This window comes from Numida meleagris, chromosome 3 (assembly GCF_002078875.1).
Source record: "Numida meleagris isolate 19003 breed g44 Domestic line chromosome 3, NumMel1.0, whole genome shotgun sequence".
Classification (NCBI taxonomy): domain Eukaryota; kingdom Metazoa; phylum Chordata; class Aves; order Galliformes; family Numididae; genus Numida; species Numida meleagris.
Window position 1 is genome coordinate 111787549 of NC_034411.1, and position 24221 is coordinate 111811769.

At 46.2% G+C, this 24221-nt stretch overlaps 1 protein-coding gene across 15 annotated transcripts in view; it reads right to left on the minus strand.

The window, feature by feature from the left end:
• The window catches only part of EVA1A (eva-1 homolog A, regulator of programmed cell death), a 207932-nt gene continuing 184867 nt past the window's right edge, over nt 1157-24221 (minus strand). For 10 of the 15 annotated variants that reach the window (XM_021390921.1, XM_021390927.1, XM_021390920.1 and 7 more), the window contains 3 exons: nt 15323-15487; nt 11217-11390; nt 1157-2619 (listed from right to left, as the gene is read on the minus strand). In XM_021390921.1, coding sequence (XP_021246596.1) covers nt 2249-2619; nt 11217-11390; nt 15323-15487 — 710 coding nt within the window. In that variant the 3' untranslated portion in view covers nt 1157-2248. The other 5 variants (XM_021390919.1, XM_021390930.1, XM_021390931.1 and 2 more) reach the window with 3 other exon arrangements.

Consider the following 24221-nt stretch of genomic DNA (forward strand, 5'->3'; position numbering starts at 1 on the left):
CCAATTGAAACTGCGCAGGCTCAGGAACAGGAATCACTCTGCACTGAAGCCAGATCTCATGGCCAGCCTCACCTCTGGCATTACCGGTACCACCAGTCTCAGCCACTCCGCTCCGACCTTCCAGGAGCCAAGAGACAGAAGCAAGCAGCTGTGGGCTCTTCACATGCGGCCTTATGTAGCCAGAGAGGAAGCACTGTGGAATTGCTCCACTGTCCTCAGGGAGTGCTCCAATAGGAACCTGAGGGAGCTGAGTCAGGAGAGTCAGGTGGGCATGAGGGCAAGGCTGTGCTCCAGGGGCGGTGGGCACGGCCCCGAGCTGCCGGAGCTCAGGGAGCACTGGGACACTGCTCTGATGTGGGGTGGGGGCTGGGGGTGCCGTGTGGGGCCAGGAGTTGGGACTCAGCGATCCCTGTGGGTCCCTTCCAACTCAGGAGATCCTATGACTACGATTCTGATGAGGCCCTGGGTGTCAGGAGCTGTCCCACCATGCAGCTGCTTGGCACAGAACATGGGACTTTGTAGCCTCGTTCTCCAGTCCCTAGTGATCTTGCGGACAGGTCCACCCACCTTCATCTCCCCACGAGGCTATGGAAGAGCTCTGGGTGTGCAGAGCTTTTGTTCATTGCCAGTATTCTGCAAACTCTTAAGATACAAGTATGCCTGACTGAGGAGCACGTCCTAAAGCCACGTGGGCTAAAGCAGCCTTGGGCAGACCTGAAAAACACCAAGTCTTATTACTCACCCAATATGCCAGAAACCCACTGAAAACTCCACAGGGCAACTGGAAGAGCACGTTCACCTTTTTTTTCTTTTCCATCTATTCTTCTGTTTCATTAACATTTGCTTCTGGCTCTGGTACGATTTGGAACTGGGGTACAGGCTGAAAGCGTCATGCAATCACTGGTTCTCTTTCCCTTAGTGCAGGCAGGCTTTGGGATGGCTGCTGGGAACCAATGCATTGCTCAGCTGCTGGTGTTTGCGTGCACTGCAGAAGCAGGCTGATGGGCTGAGGCCAAATAAAAATGCCTCCAGGTTCCTGCATGCAAGGGATGCCAGCCTCGACTGTCTGCAGAGGTGTGTAACGCTTCCAAACCATTTCCCTTGAGCAACAAAAGTTTCAAAAGTGAGGATGCAAATTCAAATGTATTGAAGTAAACTAGAATTTATTTAGCATTTATTACCCATTCTGTTGTTATACGTGGCTTCTTTTGTCTCCATTTTCTTCTAGTAAACATAGACCTTTTCCTTTTTTAATTTTTTTAATAAAATATATAAAACATTGTGCATTGCTATCCATAGGAAAACCTCAGTTTAACAACAAAAAAAGAATAAGGCACATTCCTGTGCAGCATCTTCAAATATATATATATAGATTTAAAACAAAACCAACAAAAAGAAAAGCCTTTTCAACCTCTTTGAGGTTGTTAACATCTCACCAATCACGGACACATCTCTTGTATTACCATAATTTCACTGTTGGAGGTGAGTCGGGTTGTGTTTGACAGGGGCCAGCAGGGAGAACAGACTCCAAAAAAAATATATATATATAGGATTTTATCCCTGAGGTGTTGGTTAAAAAAAATGTTCCCATTGAAAAGGAATCTGAAAAGACGGCCATAAATAACTGAACACACTATGGCAAACATCCAAGCACCGAGAAGATTTCGTGATGGAAGAACACTCCCCCCCGCCCCCCTCCCCCAGTTCTTAAGAGGTGATATCTGCCGTTGGGTTTTAATTGGGTTCATCTCACGGCTTCTGAAGTCACAAGACGATCAATCATGACGCACCCCCCTGCCCTCCCCAGGCATCTCTCCAGACTTGGAGCTTTGCTCACAGTTCTCCCAAAGTCCACAGGAAAGAGAAACCCAACATCCCACAATGAAAACCAAGCCCTGGATGAGACTTCTCTCCCCAGCCAAGAGGGGAGCACTCATACCACGGTGTGCCAAGCTCCACGCCCCGCACAGGAGGGCTCTAACTGTCAGCTCCGTGCCAGCCACTCGGAAATGAAGATGGCAGCCACCTCTGATGTGACCAGAAAGTGTCCATGAAGAGGGGTGACAGTCATACGTCATGGAAAAGGAGACGGCGAAAGCTTTATTGCTGTCCAGCTCACAGCTCCGGGCAGCACTCCCGGAAGGAAAAGAGGAGACTCCCCACCCTGGCATTCCTCAGCACTCTCTCTTCTGCCGGGCCCGGGCGGAGGATCCCGGGGTGCAGAGCGGGATGGCTGCATTCCCAGCGCTCAGTAGTAGCGGTTGAGGCTCCTGGTCCCCGGGATGTCGGGCTGGCCGTTCATCCAGATCTCGCGGATGATGCGCTCCCGCTCCTCCAGCCGCTGCGCTCGCTCCAGCTCCTCTGCCGACGTGAAGACGTTCATGTTCAAAGTCCTCTCGAACCTGCGGTGCCTGCGGGCTGACAGGTCGGACGTGGTGTCCGAGTCGTCCTCGCTGTCGCTGCTGGCGCTGGCGCTCTCCCGTTCCCGGGGAGGTTTTTTGGCCGAGGAACGTTTGCAGTCGGTGCGGCAGGACACCCTCAGCACCAAGGCCAGCAGGGTCAGGACGAGTCCAATGCACACCCCGGAGACAAAATAGAGAGCGGCCCGCTCGGGGTTTTCTGAAAGGGGAAAGGAAACAGTGCTTGAGAACAGGTCTTGAAAAAACAAATCGTACCGCCTGCTCCTCCGCGCAAACACCTGCAGTGGTCTCCAGAGGGGCACGGTTCCTCACGGTTCCTTTTGCTTCCGAGCCCTCCTTCGCCTCCTCCCCCCAGGGAAGCCAGGGAGGGGACTTTCCGTGGTGGATCTGCTGCCAAGGTGTTTACCCTCATACAGAATGGGGGTTAGCTGCAGTTGCGTCTTGGAGTTATCTGGAAGGAGCAACCCACACAATTAAATGAATTAAATGCTAATTCCAGTCGCTACAGGAGTGGGGTTGAGACCAGAGTGCAGCGTAGCCAGAAGCAATGGAGTGCATCTTTCTGTCATACCCATTATCACTGTACAAAGAATAAAGTTTATCATAAAGCTTTATGCTCTCTCTGTGCTGTAGCTCAGCTGAAACGGCAAGCCTTGCAGCATGGAAAAATGCATGTTATTTATTCATAAGTTTCTTTTGCTTATCTAAGGCAAGTGTGCTGGCGTTCTGCCCAGACCACCAAAAAGAATACCTGTGCTACACGAGCATGGCTGGGGTTGGTGCACTGACACAAGGAACCCTGCAGAGCTGCGTTTTGGAGGTGATACAGCAAGACTCCAAAGGATCCACAAGGTCTTTTCTTCTAGGTTATCTTGTTTATTTACTACAAGGTGGGCCTTCTGGTTCACGAGACTGCTAAGAAGTGTAATTGTGATACATGTTGTTATTGCGGTTGCCCTGGGCGAAATCACCTCAGTATATTTCACATTTACGGACACCCTGTATGGGTGAAGATGAACCGAGCAGAAGTGTCAAGGCCAGCTCTGTTCTGCTGTGTCTGTTGGAAGCCCTGAGCCCAAGGATGGAGTCAGCTCCTCAGACGAGTCCTAATCCCGTGAACTCAGTGATGAAGCTGCACTAGTTCCCACCAGCTGAAGGGCTATTGCTGGGTCCCTGGAAAAAACTAAAAGACTCAGCTCTACCTTCACCTCCAAGCGATTTCCTTAAAAGAGAAGTTTACAGAACTGGAAAACAGCAGGAGGAGGGAGCTGGACCAGCTGACATCCGGAGGCCCCATGCAACCTGAATTATTCTCTGATTCTGTGGCCAGAACCCAGACACTGACTTGTGCATGGTTCAAGGCAATCATGGTTCAGTGCCTCAAGATGCTCTTGGAACAGTTACACAAACAAGAAGTATTTGTGTTCGGGACTTCTCTCCTACCAAATGCACCTCAACAGTAAATGACGAGCCATGGAAGAGGAAGATGTCATGATAGTCTGAAATATGGCTAATAAAACATGGGAATTGATAGAGTGGTTAATGGGGAAGGCATGAGGAAAAAAGAGGCTGAAGACAGACTGCAAAAGAAGAGGGAGGAAAGAACTGCAAAAGATGCATTAAAAAATGCAGAAGAGGAAAAAAATGCAACAATAGTTGGAGAAGCAAGGGAGGCCAAAGCTAGAGACTTTAAGCTAAGGTATTTTGACAAGAGCCAGTCAACAAAAAAGCAGAAGGTGAAAGAGAAAAAAGGTGTGAGAACAGACATGAAGAAGGTGCTGATCGCTCTTGTAGCAATCTGACTGAAGGAAATCCTGGCCTCAGTGACGTTAATGGAATCCTGAACTTGAATAAAAACTGCAGCCCAGCTTATGCAATAGCAAAGTCACTGTCCATCCGCTACAGCATGAACAGCCAAGTGGCCTTCATTCCAGAGACATGACAACCCCAGGAGAAGTGTCATCATCCCTTGCTACCTCCAACTGCAGTGTAGCTCAGAACAGCAATTGCAAAGCTTCCCTGGCAAGTAGGCACAAGGAGGACTCCAAGGACACACGGACTGGGAAGCACAAATGAGCAGGGCTGATCGGTTTTGTCCTGGGAGACAGTAAGCCCAGTCTGCCACTGCACTGCTCTGGCCAACAGGATGCCCGGCACACCTTCCTGAGCACCACATTCCTGCACACACACGGGCTGGATTTGGTTGCATTAGTTCCAGTGTTCATACGTTTTAAAGCAACTCATAAAAAAACACGGGTTTGAGCCTGAGACAGACACGTGGTTTCTCTTCTCCTTTTTGTCCACGTCCTGCTTTGCATTTCTCCTCCCTGCTCCTTTTTCCATGCTACTGTATCCTGCTCATGTGCAAGCAGTGCCTCCATTGCTACTTAAACAACCATCTTTCATCCCCTGCTCGTCCTTTTGCGCATAGCCCTTCATGCAGCGCGAAGGCTGTAATTGAATCTTCGGGCTTCGCTGGCATTTATGAGCTCCTCCAGCCACTCTGTCAACATCTGAGACACTGTCTGGACTTCCTCAGGAGCTGGAACCCTCCATCCAACTGCAGCCTCGGCATTTATCATGCGTACAATCCACTCGCACAGCAACAGCTCTTTCCAAGGCAGGAAGAGCAACTTAAGCTAAAAACCAGGGGCTCTGTTTTTTCCCCAGCTGAAGTAGTCGAGTCGGCAATCCCCTGATTTGGGGCTGGTTCGTTAGCCTCCCCCTTTGCACGTCCTCCTTGCAAAGAAGAAAAACGGGCATCCTCTTCAGAAAACGGATGCTCAGAACCTTCCAAAACTCAAGGGAGGCTCACATTCATCATGCCCACAGTGACACATCTCAAAGCATTCGAAAAACTCTTCAGAAGTGCATGGGTATCAGTAACAGGAGTTAACAGCATTGTGCTATGAATTCAGGGGTATGTGTACCCCACTGCCCCCTTTAGCACACCCATTTTGACCAGTGGAGCTTTTTCTTCCTCTGCTGTGGATGACAGCTCAAGGCTGTGTTTTTCTCCTACACTTTTGGCAGGACCCAGCCGTTGTCAGTCTCTTTAGATGGAGTTGCCTTCCCTCTCTATCTGAACTGAATGCACTGATGAAAATGTCCCCGATTCAAGCCTGACTTCAATCACTGCAGACAAAAGATACACGCTCTTTGTAAACTCTCTGCACAAAACCCACCATTTTGTATCCACTCAAACTGGCCAGAAATTAGAAACACATTTTATTTTGTTTTTCCAACTAAACCAGCAGCAATTATGGAGCCTGTTTCCTGAGGGCTAACAATCTGCTGGGAGCATCAGCCCAGACTGCCATTAATTCCCCAGGAAATGCCACAGGCCAAGGTTGTTACTGCTATTATAATAAATTGTTTCAATAAATAAAAAGCCATCTAGGCATTAAGGCTGCTGGCTTCCTGTGACGGCTTCATACATTCAGAAACCTCAGTGGGGAGGGAAATTTCAGAGCACCCCAGTAAAAGGCTCAGCGCTAAGCACAGTCACACCAACAGTAGGAGTAACATCTGGGGAATTTACAGGCAGCCCCACAGGCTGCTGAAATCTCCTGGCAGCACAGAGGAAGCACTCCAGGAGCCCCTTACTAAGAAAGCTCAGGCCAAGCAGTCTAAAAGTTGGAATGGTCTTCCCCGGGTTGTTTTTTGGAAGCTCCTTGTTAATAACTTGGCAGCAATGGTTTAGGGCTTATGGAAGAATAAAACAGGGATTTGTGGAGGTTTCTCTCTAACTACTTTAGCCTGAATACGAAACTAGAGTAAGACCTCCATCCGAAGGAAGGCATTGGAAGTGCTCTGGTACAATGTGGACATGCAATGTTTATATAAACAGAAGGGACAGCTCTGGTCTTACTGGTAGATTGTGACCGCAGAGGCAGTTCCAGCCGTCACTGGGAGTAACAAAATCTTCCCAAATACTCAGACAGGTTTTGGATCAGGCCCATGACAAATGACAGGACTGAGATTTATACACAGGGACTGCATCTAATTATAATCCTAACTCTGTAACAAAAATTGGCTTTCAAATTAATGGCACCCCTCAGCCTTTTGCAGGACCAAACTCTGACTAAGACCCATTTGTCTGATCAGCTGATAAATTCACTTCTCACAGGCACTGCTGACTCTCTTCCTCTGTTTCTGAAGAAATGTTTTCAAGGCTCTGGAAGTTGGGTAACACTTAACTGGCTGTGATACTCCTAACCACGGTGATAGCTGCAAACAGATTCGACAGTGAAAACCAACCCTCCCGCAGAGAGGCTTTGCTTCCTGCTGTGCTGTGATTTTTCACCCCTTGGTTGTCAGCAGGAATGTTCCCAACATTTACATGGCAACTGCAACCAAAAAGATGGTAGAAATGAGCCCAGAGGCTTTTGCTAATATTGGTACTTGTCCTCTCTGTGTATTGTAAGAATCTGCATGTGCCAACCATGCAAATAACAAACCCTGCAGCTCTTCATCTGCAGCTTCCCAACCAAACCTGTCATCTTCTGAAGAAGAAGCAAACACCAGTGTGGACATGGATTTTAGTGTTCTCCTGAGGCTAAGAAACGTTCCACTGCCAGGAAGCAGGAAAAGTAGCAGAGTGGAAGATCTTTTCTAGCATGTACTTAATCCAAGCAACACCAAGTGCCTCTAAGTTCCTTTTCCTGGAGTGGGTCTGAGAGCATACACCATCCTCTGTGCCAACCAAAAAATGTATATGGATCTTCCCTGTCTATTTACGATTTGCTTTTACAAGGTCTTGTTTTGAGGCAACTCACCAGCACAGGCAGGTCCTGAACAGCAGTTTCAGTTTGCAGAGTGTACCTGAGGGATGTTTTAGTGTCATGACACAGAGCACTTCTTGCATTATGTTTCCCTTTGGCACAGAGGTTGTGGTCAGGGGTGGTGGAAGATGCATGAACCAAAACCTCCCCGGCCACCCAGGCCTCCGCCTTTCCTAAGCCACCACAGTGACTTCTCCATGGACATCAACAGCTGCTGTGGTGTAAGCCCCCTTCAAGGACGCAAACTGGGCTAACATGAAAATTTCCAAGTGTTCTGCTGCTCAAAGTCTGCAACAAGAAGAGAGGTAGCCTTGCAGTACCTTAGTTTTATGCCAATTATATTTGTGCCCTGTGACACATCATGTCTTTGAACTCATAATATAAAGTCTCCTCCCTCGACTAACATACAGCAAAATAAACCATGTCAAATCCATCCTCCTTCCTAAGAGCAAATGACTACACTACATGCAGCAAACAAAAAGAGTTTACAGCATCTGCTGTTTCAATCCATAGGACAATCATCTATTATTTTTGTGATAAATAACAAACTGAACCTACGTACCGCTGAGATTAAAATTCATCTAACAGTCATGGTTAAGTGCACTGGAGAACATGAGCAAGAAGCTCTTGAACTCATCACTGGACACCAAAGTGGCGAGGTCTGAGTTTTACCATTTATCTGACATCCAGTGAATCTGAACATATCACAAGGAGGCCACACTGTGAAAGGATAAGCAAGGAAGTCCTGCATCAACAGGACAGTTAAGGATGTCATTTTCAGGGATGCAATGAGGAAGGCTAAGGCCCTCTTGGAATTACACCTTGCAAAGGAGGTGAAGGATAGCAAGAAAGGTTTTTTTAAGTATGTCAGCAGTAAAAGGAAGACTAGGGAAAATGTGGGTCCCCTACTAAACAAAGGGGGTGCCTTGGTAACAGGGGACATTGAGAAGGCAGAGATTCTGAATCCCTTCTTTGCTTCAGTCTTTAGTGCTAAGACTAGCCCTCAGGAATCCCAGATTCTGGAGATGAGAGAGAATCTGGGGAAAGGAAGACTTCCCATCAGTTGAGGAGGATCTGGTCAGAGAGTGTCTAGCCAAAATCAATGCACACAAAACCATGGGCCCCGATGGGATGCACCCATGTGTGCTGGGGGAGGTGGCAGAGGTGACTGCTGAACAGTTCTCTATCATAATCTTTGAAACGCCCTGGGAAACAAGAGAGGTGCCTGAAGACCAGAGGATAGTCAGCGCCATTTCGGTCTTCAAAAAGGGCAAAGAAGAGGAAACCACAGGTCATTCAGCCTCACTTCCATCCCTGGAAAGGAGATAGAACAACTTGTTCTGGATACCCTCTCCGAGTAATTGGAAGAGAAGAAAGTTAACAGGAGTAGTCAACGTGGATTCACCAAGGGGAAATTGTGCTTGACCAACCTGGTAGCCTTCTCTGATGTCATCACTGGTGGAGTAGTTGGGGAGAGAGCAGTGGGTGCTGTGTACCTTGACTTCAGCGAGGCATTTGACATAATCTCCCACAACATCCTTGTTATGAAACTTAGAAAGTGCAGGACAGATGAGTGGATGGTGAGGTGGATTGAGAACTGGCTGACTGGCAGAGCTCAGAGGGTGGTCATCAGTGGTGCCAAGCCTGGTTGGAGGCTGTAACTAGTGGTGTTCCCCAGTGGTTGGTGCTGGGTCCAGACTTATTCAACATCTTCATCAACAACCAGGATGAAGGGACGCAGTCCACCCTCAGCAAGTTTGCTGATGATACAATGCTGAGAAGAGTGGCTGACACACCTGTAGGCTGTGCTACCATACAACAAGACCTGGACAGACTAGAGAGTTGGACAGGGAGGAACCTGATGAGTTTGAACAAGAGCAAGCATAGAGTCTTGCACCTGGGGAGGAATAACCACATGCATCAGTAAAGGTTGGGAGATGAGCTGCTGGAGAGGAGCTCTGCAGGGAAGGACCTGGGTGTTCTGGTGGACAACAGGTTGGCCATGAGCCAGCACTGTGCCCTTGTGGCCAAGAAGGCCCATGGTATCCTGGAGTGCGTTAAAAAAAAGCACGGCCAGCAGGGAGAGAGAGGTGATCCTCCCCCTCTACTCTGCCCCAAGGAGGCCACGATTAGACTACTGTGTCCAGTTCTGGGCTCCCCAGTTCAAAAAAAAAAAAGACAGGAATCTCCTAGGAGGAGTGATGATCCCTTCAGGTCCCTTCCAACCCCTGCAATTCTGTGATTTACTATTTGTTCTGGAGTAAAAGGCTCCTGCCAAGATTGACACCCTGTCAACTGGATGAATCGAGGCCTTGTGCCCCATAGAATGATTGCAAGGTCAAAGAGTCGTGCTGTGGTAAATGGAAGCCAAGTCCATGGGGCAGAGTCAGCAGTCCTGAATCCTAGTACAACTGCCCCCGACCATAAATCCTAAAACTTTCTGCTACCCATTACTGTGCAGATGGGGAAAATAATGTTAACAGCATTTTATTTTATATTAGTGTTGAGAATACAGGCATTTTTTTCCAAGTCAAAAATAGATGTAGGTAAGAGAGGGGAGAAGTATGACAGACAGAAGATAAATCTAATGTTTGCTTTTCCTAACCTTTCCTTAGAAAGTCCATGCAACGAAAATATATCCCACTCAGTCATCTTTTGTGAAGAATGTCACTACCTGCATTTAGGCTGCCAGCTTCTTAAAAGTGTCAGCAACAGCCAATCCCAGTGACACCATTCAATGTGTAGAAAAGCAGAACTTTGCAATATTCATGGTCCTTTTAGAAGGATCCTTCACTAAATGTGCAGAAAAACTGCTATTAAGCTACCCAGTGATTCCCAAATGAAAAGCTCAAGTTAGTTACTTCAAATCCAAATACGTGTCTGTAGCAGCATGGTGGTATCTCTCAGCAAGAGCAGGGCACCAAGAATGCATTAGTATTTACTGTATCAGTAAGTTTGAATGTCACAAAGACGTGAATAACTACTGCTCATGAATACAGTTTTAGTTATACAGATCCCAGCTTAACTGCATTAGGGTGGTGTGAGCAGACTGGCTATAGTACACAGAATTATTAATAGCATGTAGTAAAAGAGCCGTACGTTAGTATTACCAGCAAGATGCATACAAACATTTCATTCAAATGGAGAGCATTCTGCAGTCTCATAAGAAAAACTGACTGCAAACAGCATGCTGTGTCACAGAAGGCTAGTAAAAAACCAGGGCCCTCATTCTGCAGAAGGCAGCAGAGATTGTCCTAACATATGTTGAGGCAGTGCATCTGATGCTGCCTTTTTGGGGGATGGCTCCTCCAGCTCTGTAGTCAGTTCCTACTTTTGACAAGGCACCTCACAAGATAGAAAATATTTGAACTACGTTGCCTGCCTCTACTGGACTTTTTACTATCAATGGTATCGACCCTAAGCACTGAACAGAGCACACAGTCTCTCTTTCAAGAGCAGCTTTTTGATGCAAATCTTAAACGGAAGACTATTCCTCTGCTACTTGAAAGATACATGTGGGTGAAGGATAAACTGTGATCCAAGGAAATTTTGCTCTAAACTACATTTAAATATACAATTAAGCAGACTCTCAAGCTACTTCATCTTCACATTCCTACTGAAGATAAGCCAAATTCTCCTAAGCAGGGTAATGATCTGAGTGCTGCTCATTTTCCAAATTACGGGACAACAAGCTTGCCTTCCTTATGTGCCAGGCTTTGATCTTCAGGAAAAACACGAGCATTAGAAATAATACCACATTTAAGATCACATTGTATTTAACTTCAGATAAGAGCAAATCCAGGGGACAGCAGAACACAACAAACCCTGCTGCGTGTTGTCTGCTAGAGCTGCCCCGGTCAGGCCTTTCAAGAGAGAATTTGCTGAGAGACAAAGGAAAAATATCAACAGTTCAAAGAAACGGATTTAGCCCTAAGTGACGGAGATGCAGGCTCACTGGAGAGTCTACAAAGAGCCTGTGGGAGTCCAGAGAGGCAGCAGCCACCAGGCCTACCTGTGACGAAGGCGTACGCTGCCAGGACGTTGCTGAGCAATGCCATTTCTGTGCTGACGCCCACGGGCTCCATGCTGCTGGTGAACGCTGGCGGTTGTGTCTCATCCACAGGAAGCAGGAAGGGGGTGTTGTCCAGAGGGTAGAACGTGGCCGATCTCCCTTTCTTCTTCTCTGCTTTGAAACAGAAAGGGAGTGAGGAACCAGGCACGTGCACAGCCCTGTCCTGCCCTACCTATCCTCATCTGCATCCAGAAATCTGGAGCTGCTCAGCACCAAGCCACCCAGATTCGCTCTCCTTTTTGGGGCAACAAAACCTTTGCAGTTAACTTCAGCTGAGCCCATGCTCTGTCTGCATCCAAACAGCATCTTCTCTCCACCGTCTCCTGCTCTTTCATGTCACCACTTAGACACACCCACCCACGTTACAGCAAATATATAATCAGGTTTCTTTTATCTTATGTAAATCAAAGGAGCCTTTATCAGCTAAGCTTGCTATAAGCCAGCACATGGGCTTGGAAAACACAGGCAGAGTTGGCAACCCTCCGCCGGTGTCGCGCTGCCGTGATCCATTCACACCTGGCAAACAGACAACGCTTTCTTCCCAGCCTTTGCAGGGAAGGGCAAATCCGAGTTTATGACTTCCTTCAGAAGCTCGCTTGCATTGCGTTTCACCCAGACATCGTTTCCCCTTTGGAGAGATGAACAAGCATGAGTTAATGATTCGATTTTATTTGCAGAAGACCAGAGCTGAGGAGGCAGCTAATTCCAGGAGGCTGAAAGAGACCCTTTCAGACCTTATCAGCTCACTGCCCAGTACTTCTTGCACCTTGATCTGCTGGCAGACTCTCACTGGTCACAAAACACTAATTGTTTTACGCCTATGAAAAAGGCAGTGCACAGGATCTAGCCCTACCATCCACGTGCTTGTTTAAGAGTAGCTGTTACAGCTTTTCAGGCTCCTTTTCCTGGGTGTCTGGTTCCAAGCAGCACAATGTAAAATCACAGACTTGTGCCTGGCTTCCACTTATCTGCAAGTATTAAATTCAGGAAACTGTCAGGTCCATGTCCTACAATACCACCACTACCGTGCAAACTACAATACCACCACTACTCTCACAACGAGAGGTGCTCACCTGCTCTGCTTCCATTCCCTGCCTACCCAGCAAAGGGAGATAAGACATTCAACCTCCCGCTGTGCGCCCTGGGAAGTGGCACAGCCCAGAGAAGCAGTAACAGAATGAGTGCTGTCAAGGAGAACTGGTAATACTGGATGGAGAGGGGCTGAGTGCACGAACGTGCATGCAGCACTGCCAAGCCCTAATCTGCCTTGGAGGAGAAGCAGCAGAGATGGATGTCCAGGTGTTGCTATAAGGGATCAGCCCCAAGGAATGTGGGTGCAGTTGTATCTCTGCCACTGAGAGGCTGCATGGCCTTGGGAAAATCACACCTGACAAGCTACCAAGGTGTAAATGACTGGCCCCAGAGGAAGGTTTTCAAACATGGGTTTCTGGGTGGCAGATGCAAAACAGAAAAACATCCCAAGAAGCTCTTGCCTTGGGAGAACAGAGATTGCTGCAAGCAGACGTACAGTGGAGACTCTAGGGCACAGAGGGGCAAAGGCACAGCCAGCAGGAAACGAACAGCAAATCTTTGGAAAATACTTTCATTCAAACATAGGCACCAGAAATACCAGCATGCCTCTCTAACCTTTCTTTTTATTCTCCTTGCCCAGTAAATCCATGTCTGTCCAAGCAGCTGAGTTTTTCTTTACCACACCACCGCTCCCACAAAGAAATCCACGGGAAGCAGAGTAAATGTTTTACTTCTTCAAACTGAACCACTGTCCTCCTGAAGATGTCCTGGGCACTTCGAAGTATCTCATGTAGCACTACGTATCTAAACCGTGGCAAGTGAATCCTACTGGCAGTTGACAGATCGTAATGGAGTGATTCAGTTCTCCCCACACAGCAGGTACTTAAAAGCTTGATGTATTTGCTCACATGGACATCTAAGACATCTCAGGGTCAGCAGGACATCCACACAGACGGCGGATACGAGAAGGGATGCTGGGAAAGTTCCCCCTCTTTTAGAATAGCTTCTGCCACTACAAATGACAGATTTGTGTGAAAGCAACAGAATCCTGCCCCTGGATGTCTACATGCAGAGGTCTGGTTCTAAACTAGTTCATCTCAAATCTCTTTACACCTAATGAAGAGGAAGAGCACTGCCAGTACGTAATCTCATCAACGTATTTCTCATCCTAAAGGGGACCACTGAGTTAGGCGGCTACAGGTTCCTGTCAGGTCTTCAAGAGGTTTCTGTGATATGAACCTGGGACCTCTTTATTGTGCTCTCTCCCCTGTCCAGCTCTGGATTAGTGACAACATACCTACCCCCCCTCAGTGCCAAGGCATTCACAGGATCTCACTAGGACTGAGATTTAAACTCTACTCGCCACGGGGGCTTCCCTGTTTGCATGTGCTAGATCAGTCAGGAAAGGCTCAGATGAAAATAACTTCTGTGGGGATTTGGACATCCCTTGCAAAACAAGCTGTGCAAAAATGGTGTCATTTAGGAGAGAGTAAAGCACAACTCCTCGTATGTGAGATGTAAGAAGAGTCTTATTTTTTTCTTCTGGCTTGTCCAAAGAACAGATGCAATCAAGTAAGTTTTTAAATGAATATTCATCAGCATACACTGTACTCCAGCAAAGAGCACCACAAAACGACAGAACTAGTTTTGTTATCTACAGGATTGTGCAAGAACAGACAGGAAAGACAGAAAATGACTGGGGTTATGCAGGAGGGAAAAAAAAACCAGACATCATAAGGGTCATGTGTTGGTTTGCTATGCAGTTCCCTTGCCTTCCTTTTATTCCAGGATCGCGTTCCAACACAACCCCTTTCTTCTTCCTGGGTTTGAAGACCTCGCCTGCCTCATCAGCCCACCTACCACTGGTTACCTCTTTACCACGTCCACCTTTTCTGAGCTGTTCTGACTCACTCAGGCTGTTTTCCCCGTGACTTCACACCAAATTTGAGCAGAAGTATTTCAGCTAGCAGAAAATTTGCCCAGTAACATAGGAGAAATTATTCAAGATACTGGGCTGACTTTAGCAAATAGTTTTAATAAAAGAAATAAAACAGGAAGGGAGATTACAGAAATGTCCAAATATTTCCTTTTGTGATTCTTGAAACAATATTTCAGCTGTTAATTTTAAAATGACATCGTTGTTTGAAAAGCACTGCATTTTTTTTAAACGAATGAATAAACAGTGTGAAAACCAAATAAAAAGGTGTCACTCGTAGAAGTGAAATGTTTACACGAATGAAAATAAGCTCCGCATTTTTTTCCTGTTTAAAAGAATCACCAAGATCACAAAATTTATTTCAGGCTCATCCAAAATGCTTTTTCATGGCCATTTTTTCAGTAAGGTCTCCAAACTGACAGGTTTGATACTGCTGACATTTAATTGCATGCAGATTGGCGATCCAGGCCGTGAGTTAGCTTTGCCAAGAGGCAGACAGGGACATGGGAGCTCTGTGCATCCCGCCCTGGATTTCAGGGAGCACAGGGTAGGAAATGCCAGGAGTCAAGTCACACCACCTCCAGTGTGTTGGGAAACACAATGCAAAACATTGCCTAACCCAGTAAGGGCTCACTTGTGATTTTCCTTTATTCACAATCCGTCTCTTCCTTCAACTCACCTATCCCTAGATAGCAAAGATCTGACTTCATTCATATCTCTTCACTTTGCATTTATGAAAATAGCATCAGATTTCAAAGCTCAGATGAAAACTTCTCTGTCCCCGAGAAGCAACCACCTGCTGCGTAGGCCCTGCTTTTGATTCGGGCCTGCATTAGATGGGTCTTCCAAGTCCTCCTGTGACGAGCTCTGACACGTGTGGCCATGGCTGCTATCCCAAGACATTCAGCGCGAGTTTAACAGTTCAGTCCGTGTTAATGCCTCAAAATCTCTCTTTCTGACCATGACACAGATGGGTACAAAATAGAAACCTGGATAAGGTACAAGTTTCCATAAAAGGAAGGGAAGAGTTACCACACCACAGTACGGTTTGAGCCAGTATTACCATACTCATAGTTACCTGGGAGGGCACGCCCTATACTGGGAGGAGAGACATCAGAAAGGAACACGCCGTCTCCTATAACATTGGGATCAAACACCCTTGGTTGCAGTGGAAAATGTGGCTTCTGAAATCCTTGGTAACTGACTGGCCTTGGCTGGGTTTCATGAAGAAGCTTCCTGGGAACTGAAAGAGAACAGCAAAAAGAGCACAGCTGTTTGAGTTATTTCAGCTGATCAGAATGAGAATTATCGCATTATGCTATGGGTTCAGCTGATACCTAATTACACCACGTGCAGACCAAACAGACACTCATTTACCACTACGATGAATGCACTCCAAATGCCAGCACAGAGAGACTCAGTGAGAAAAGGCTAGAAACTACAAAGCGCTCAAGATATTGTTTGCTTGTAATTAAGCTTTGGGACTAGACTGAGAGTCAGATTCAGACAGCTTATTTAGACACCCATCTAAGGCAATGAAATGGCTGATAAGTTGGTCTTTGGTTTCAGCCCCGAGCTTCAGAGTTCTCCAGCTGGACAGCTGGTCCCATCATGGCGGCAGGCTGGACAGGAAGCCCCTAGCAAAGGGGACTATCAGTGATGCTTGAATCCCTGCCTCCCTCCAACCATTATGTTGCTGGCTAGAGACTGCACATCAGACATTTCTGGATGCCCCAAACCCCCCTCTGGAGGATGCTGTCCACAAAAAAAAAGAACATAAAGCTTAAGTTATCCACCACAAAATAAGAAATCCTACCTGAAAGAAACCCTCTCCACCCTGTGAGGTCCAAAATACTCCCCTCATTGGACTTCAAGCTTCAGCCATGCTGAGAAAGACCCCCTCTCTGTTCCTACCATCCTGAGAAAGAGGGTGAGGGCTTGGCTAGTACCTCGTTTCATCCTCAGTGTAAGCAATACACAGGTGAGAAAGGTTAACACGCCTGCCAGAGCTGCGTCTGTGTATCATCGGTCCCTCTGGACCAGCATATGCCTTAGTAAGAAAACTGCCTTCCCTCCTTGATGTTGCAAGGCCAGCTCTCTTTAGTTGTACCTCTAAGCAAAGCAATCAAAGCCAGTGCAGCTCCTTTAGTGTACGCCCACTGAAGGTGAATCCACACAGTAAATTCACCGATTTGCCCTGCGGGGACACAGCAGCATATCATTTATGGAGATGAACCAGTTCTGTGCCTCAGCCATGGCCAACACCTGAGGCTATTTCAGAGCAAAGTGCCTTTCCATACAAAGAGAAAAAAAAACAACAATGCTTGTATAGGCTGTTCAGCTCAGAAATTAGAGGAACAGTGTACTGAAGGACCAAGTAAAGAAATTAAAAGTTACAGGGGAGAAATATGTTTTCCCCTTTGGTGACTGTTCTCTAATGCATACATCAAAGCACCTCTCTGTTCCTGCAGACAGCCAGAACTTCACCGTGTCAAAGAAACAGACTACTGAGAACTGGGGCAGGATCATTAGACCCACAGAAATCCCAGGAGAGGACTGCTGCCATGTTCAGCCCTCCCTCCTCCAACTCTGATGGTCACAGCTTCTATTGTCCCAAGCTGGCTGCCACCTCCCATGCCTCAGTTTCCCCGCTGCTCCATTGCAGATTGTGCTATCTCTCATCTTTGCTCTTCACAGAGGCGTGATGAAGAGTAATTAAAAAACCAAAGCACTTTGAGGTCCTAGGCACAAGCCTGAAGGAAGATTTGGAAAGTGTGCAACCCTGGAAGAGAAAGGAAATTCCTGACTGCCCCTTGCAGCTAATCAGCTGCCAAGCTGGAGCATGAGATTTAATCACACCCAGTAAATCTGCCTGCATAAGTACTAATATTTCTGCTGGGGGAAGCAATCCAACTGCCTTGTTTACATTGTGTTTTACTTGCTGTCTTTGCTGAGGCAAAGAGAACTGTAACTATATTTACGGACTGACCTCCTGTATCAGGCTGCCAAGACAGCAGTGCTGAAGTTCTCGCATTATTAGAAGAATCATGGTGGGTCAGGAAACAGACATGAAAACCTACAACTTCTGAATAGCAAAAACCTGGCACAGCAATTTGTAGTGAGATCTGAATTGGCAACTGTCCCCCCTGCTGGGAAGGCAGCAAAAGACGCATATCCCCTGTTTGGAACTAAACAAAAGCAATGGGGGATACCAGTGCCAAGGAAACATTAGGAAGTCTGGGGAGGAGGCAGGTGGAACAGAGATCATCCTGCAAATCACACAGCCAGGGACAGTCACCACAGCAATGCGGATCTCCATTTAGAATCAGAGAATCACAGAATCCTTACAGTTGGAAGGGACCTTTAAAGGCCATCTCGTCCAACTCCTCTGCAATGAACAGGGGCATGCACAGCTAGATCAGGTTGCCCACAGTCTGATCCAGCCTTGCCTTGAAAGTCTCCAGGGACGGGGCATCCACCACTTCACTGGGCAACCTGTGCCAGTGCATCACCACCCTCACTTTTTCCTTATACCTAATCTAAAATCCTCCCTCTTTAAGCTTGAAACCACTTCCCCTTGTTCTATCACCACAGACCCTGCTAAAGAGTCTGTCCCCTTCTTTCCTGTAGCTCCCCTTTGAATATTGAAAGGCTGCACTCAGGTTACCTCTGAGCCTTCTCTTCTCCAGGCTGCACAGCAAAGCAAACAGCAAAAGGAACACAGAAACAGTTTTATAGATTTGGGCTACTCTTTCACATTTCAGATTGGCTCTTCTTCATAAAGATCTCCTTTCACCTCCCAGTCTTCACAGTCAACCCTGGGGCAGAACATAGGCTGGGTGGAGCTGCATCTTTCTTTGAACAGGTGATGCCAACCTTCAACATTCAAACCAATGGAGAAAAAAGGCCTTTTCCTAAGCACATCTAGGGAATTGAGCTTTCCCTCCCACCTTGGCACCGGTGCTAATGCCATTATGAGTGCTATCTGCGGTACCAGGGGAGGAGTCAGGGTAAAACAAAGCATCGCTAAATCACAGCAACTGGTCAACAGCATCCCAGGGAGGAACGGAGAAGAAGAAATGATCAGAGGGAAGTATTCGCAAAGACCGCTTATCGTTAAGGCACCTTAGGGTGCTGTTATCCCTCTGGGATGGCTGAGAAGCTCAGGTATAGAAAGACTAACACCAAACAGGCTTTTGGTGTCTAACGATAAAAGCGGCTGTGTAGAGATTCCCCAAAGCAGGCAGGCATTTAACATCAGTGATTAGCTTTGGTACTTCTAAAAATCCTAACTGCTTCCTGTCTTCGCTTCAGCTACTAAATTCCTTTAAAAATCTGGAAGCAATTTAGTGAAAAGCAAGAAGAATCCACAACTTTTTCGTTTGTAGGGACCACTTTTCTTTGTGGACTCCATAAACATCTTGAGGACATTTCACCAGGACAGACCTATCTCTGCAAAGAGTAAAACATTGTCACGGCACACAGCAAGGCTGTTCTTATTCTAGTTTATACAGTGCTAAACCCCTGCACAGCTTAGACAGATTGATTTAGAAAGTAAAATGGAAAGGTTTTTTCTAGTGCAAAACACCTCACATTTTCCAGCTAGCTTCTGTGCAGCAGCCAACTCCACAAGAAAGATTAAACATCTGGCTCCTTCGAAATACCTTCCTTAAATCCTGCAGAGAGGAGTACATCTGACACAAAGTACGGCATGAGCTGAAGCAAGGTGTCAAAGAAAGTTATTTATGATTAAACCCACCCGACAAAAAGTACCTAGGATTTTAGTCTCATCTCAGCGTTAAGCACAGAAATCCTGGCAGGGAAGGGCTGGCACTCAGCCTGCTCCATTCCATCCAGCAGAGAACTTAACACAATTCAGTCAGCAGAACAAGTGATATATGTAGACAAGAGGGAAAGAAATAGGGCCATCAATCAAAAGGCTAACACGTCTGATAGTCAGGAGCCCTGCACCTTAAAAAGTAGATGGGAAGTGGGTTGGGATGAGTTCAAAGGGAGGCAGTACTCGGAGGACCTCTGGGACATTTGGTCTCTGAGAGGGTAGCAGTCAGCACTGAGATGTGGGCATTCCATCAAATGATTGAATTCTCAGGTAATGTGGGCCAAGCAGCTGAGAAGGGTTTAAAATCTGTATGTAATCTCTCCGCTCGAAAAGCAGACCCAGCTCCTTGCTCACACTTCTCTCACTGGAAGACTGCTCATCCCTCTGAATCAGATTCGTTACATTTCCCAATCCAAGACTTGTATTATTCATGTGCAATGAATTAATGGTACCAACCCCACAACACACCCTCACCGTCACTGCGTGCCACCTTCCACTTGCAGAAATAGGGGCAAATGAAAATCAAAGCCCAAGTGTGCTCTCTGTGGCAGAGCAGGCCTGCCAGCCTTGAGTACAAGCAACTGGCAGGACAGTGTGAAGAGGCACATGCTGCTGCTGCTAATAGCATCCTTATTTGTAGATGGCAGAGACTCTTTCTGCTGGGATTTTCACACAAGCACTCCCTTGTGCGGCCAGAAGACAGACGGGTGACTGAAAGTTACTGCACCTACAAGCAGCAAAATTCCAAATTACTGTGCTAAGAGATGGAAAAGGCCGGCCAACACCTCGCCTCTTTGTTAATCAAGACCATTTGCTGCATCTTGTCTGCTATGTTGATCGGTCTAGTTTTAAATACTCCAGTTCTGCAGGTTCAGCTACTTGTCACGTGAGATTGTTTTGCAGAGGAACGTGGCTCTTTCTCAGGATCTCTATTCCAAAATGCCGTCGAGTGTTTCAATGGGAATGCCTATATTATTCCACTAAACAAAACATGTGACTGCTATAACCCCCCCATTTTACAGATGGGAAACTGGCTCAGGGACACAGTTTTGAAAGTAAGTGTTTAAATATCAAAATAATTTACCCAATCTCACAGAGGGACTCCCTGCCAAAGAAAGGAAAATTTGGTCTCCCTGTAGTTCAGCCTCACACTCAAACCATCCCCTCTCTGCTAATTTCATCATTTGGTATTTCCTGATGCTTCCCCAGTCCTAAGCATGTCTAAAGACTTCCACTCCCAGGACTCAATTACTGCCTAACCTCTATCATCACTGTACACACATATCACTCAATTGGAGGAGAGATCAATGAAAGCTCATTCTTAAAAACATACAGATGGGTTTTGTCAATCTCTAGTCCTCCCCTGTATATTCGCTTGTGCATTTGCAGCCCATAAGCTCAGTACAACTAAAGCAGATTTGCAAGACCTCCAGCAAATCCTGCAGCGAATGACTGAAGCAGTATGCAGCTTGAACAAAGCATGATTCCTTCACTGATGAAAATTACAACCAAGCCTTTTATCCCGGCAGGTTGGGGCCAGGAACTGTTAATGCTCAACATGTTTTTAATTAAAAATAATAAAAACACCCTACTGTGAGTAAACACCCAATATAAACTACTGCATTTTTTTTAGAGGTGGCAGCTCTGAAGCGCTGTTGTTTGAGACTTGAAAATGTTTGGCACGCAGACATGGAATCATTCGTGTTTCTGAACTATTAAAAGAAAGCGATTTCTTCTCACATGTGTAAGGTACATAGCTCCCTAAGACTGAAGAACTGGAAGAGTTTTATGTGCTGTAAAACATAAATTCATTACACAATCAGTCAACAGTATCAACTAAAATAATGGACTGTGACTGCATCAGACCACCAAATGGAAGAAAAAGGAAAAATCACGTAAGTAAGAACACTCTGAATCTGGTGACAACAGCAAGAGCATTATGTAGTTAGAAACACGGGAGTGAAGAAACTAATTTGAACAGCAAAAGTAAATAGAGGCACAGCATACCCCTCTTGGCTCCTTACCAAATGTCTTTCCTCTTGTCACAGTCTCTTCTGTCACACCAGATATATCCTAAGCCTGCCTTCAAATCCTGCCCCATGGTCAGCCATTCCCCGCTCATCTGTCAGGGGGGCTGTTGCTTTTTGGTCAAGTATAGCTGTAATCATTTGGTAAGAGACCATCAGATCCTACAGCTCTTAAATGTCACCATGAGTGGCCACATTGGACTGGGCGCTTCCATATAAAAGCCTGAGGTCATCAAATCTGTGCCTTAGCTGAAAAGCCATATTGTACCTCTGGACAATCTGTATCACATTTAAAGTATGATATAGTTTACACAGAAAGTGTAAAACGTCCCAGGAGACAGCAGGAGATGTGAACGAATCTTGTGCAACTGGACCTAAGCCTGAAAGCTGGAATTTGACCAGCATGTTGCCCTTCAAAATCCTCACTCTCAAACACATAAAAAGGAGCAGAGACATAACAAACACATGTGACCAGACCTTTCCTTCTCCTTCATTCATGTTAAAAGGGAAGATTTTTCCAAAGAATACTGATATGGTCTGTAATCCTGAAACTAAATACAACATCCAAGAGAAAGGAGGAGTTACTCAGCCTACTGCAGGCATGTTCTCTGAGTGCGGTGGTTCCAAACCACTGATAAAGAGGAAATGACTCATGCCAATTACAGTAAGTCCACTTCCAGGCACCACGTGGAAATCAAGTGAGATTCTCTGGGAAAACAGCCCTGCCATAAGTAAAGCCACCTACGCCTAAAGCCTGCACCACGGCCCTCCTCCTCTTCCCCTCCCTGCAGACACTGTCCAAAGCAGAAATTCAACTCTTCTGCTGGTGATTTCTGGGCTGGAGGGAAATGGTGCAAGCTGGGATGCCTGGCACAACTCAGACCAACTTTCAGAGCACTCTACCAAGAATCAGGCAGATTCTGAGGCAGAACAGACATTTCTTCCTTTGCTGCATCTACTGAAGCAACTAACTACAGAAAGGTTGTGTAATATGGGTATAAATAGAAACAAATGTCTTGTTTTCTTTCCACAGAAGAAATGCTCATCCTTTTCTCACACAGCTGTAATCACAAGTAACTTTAGAAGTCAAATATTTCTGGTCCAGAAACAAAGACCACACAACAAAAATTCACTCAGTCTCACTGTTTCTCCAGTGGACTCCTGCGGGTACATGGGGCTGTGACATATAAGGTTTTAGGAGATGAAGGTATACCATGGTGCACCTCTGACTGAGACTTTCCATAGGGCAAACAGGCACTGCTCCCTCCCAGCCTCTCCCTCCCCTCTTGCCCAGGACTGCAGGACACCTTCGCCATCTTTCTCCTAATTCCAGAAATGTATTAAAAGAGCTAGTTCACCTCATTTGGGCGCTCAACACATGTGTGCTCTAAAGAAGTCATCCTTAAACAACCTACATTCCTAAGTTCCCTGTACAGCCACAACAGTAAAAGGTGGGTGCCTTGAAATCCCCCAGGGGAGAGTCTGTCTATGTAAATTTAGGAGCCTAATTAGGTATAGTTAATGAATCATAATGTTACCTGTGGATTTATTCTTCTGCATGTATCTGAGTTAAAATCTTACGAACTGCTTCACATCTTTTGCTCAGATATTTTTTTCCTATCCTGAACTTTTCAAATCAGGATTTGAAGCTACAAACACCTTAAATTCTAGCCAACATTGCATGTGCTTGATCTATCCACAGGCGGTTTTCCTTCTGCTTTCATAATCATGAAAGTTAGTTGTTGTTCTTTCATCATCCTAAATGTAATAACAGAATATGAAGCATCTATTTCCAGCAACTCACAAATCTCCTGCTTGATGTGGCTTTTTGTCTCCAAATGGCACAGTGGAAAGCATCACATGCACCAGTCTGCTCCCTACAAGCTCCATCTAGAGAGAAAAATGGGTCAAAAGGAAGAAAGCCGTGTAAAAGATATCTGCAGAGTTATGTTCATCTGGTAGTTCTCTGCTTGGTGCTGAAGTCAGTAGAATTCTACATTTTCACTAGATAACACATCTTCAGGAGGATGAGACTCATGCTGAACCTTGTCCAAATTCCACTACACTTGGCTACACTCCTCGTGGGATATTCTGTCAGCTGTAGCTGTAGGACCTCTGTGATAGTCCAGCTGTATCTAATCTCCCCCAGACCCACAGGAGATCACGACAGCAGCTTTATACTCCTGAGCAGCTGCAGCACATTTTAGGGAATTGAGGTGGGTATGGATCAAACTCGTAACGTCACCTCCAGCAGCTACTGTTAGAAGCACGGGTAGCTACAATCAGCAAGGTCACTGCAGGAACAGAAGCCAGACTCAGAACTCACATATGGAGGTAACTCTGACAAATTAAAGCAACTTTCCCCCCAGTTTAAATTCTGAGTACACTCAGAATCTGGCCATTCAGTTACATAGCCTCAATTCCACAAATGGCAGCACTCTTCTGGCCTTCTCTGTTCCCTGTTTGGACTGCCTCTTTCACACACTTTCAGGTGTGGCTTATTCAGAACCAGGGCTTTGCTCATGTGAAGAATTGCTTGCCAGTGATGGAGGAAAGTCCTTGTGCTCAGGAAGCCAACACGCATGCGAAGTGGTTGCAAGTTACCAGGCACCAAACATACAAGGATATCCATTATAAAGTAAGGAGAGTGTGTTGGAGTAGAAGACCAGAGCTTCACAGAATCCATGTCAACCTCCACAAGGGACAGGATAGGGATGGCAGAGAATTAGGAGAGGAATCACTGGAGGAAAGGAAGTTACCAGTAAAGACATCCACAGCTACAAATATTTGAATAGGGGGTAAGAAGCCTCATGCTTCAGCATCTGATCCAACCACCTGCCTGGTACAACTCAACCCACTAAATTCCAATAGTTAGGAATATAATTCCTTCTCTGAGACTACTGAGCAAGATGGACGTTTGGGGGATGTTCTTTTACTATCTCTGAAGCAGTATCACCCGTGCTGGAGTCCTCAGACCACTGGTGACCTGTAAGGCATCAGAGAAGTGATCTAGAAAACAACTAATCGGGAGCAAAGCAAAACAAAATTGAAACAAACAAACAAACAAAACAACATTCCAAGAAAAAAAAAAAAAAAGAAAAAAATCAACA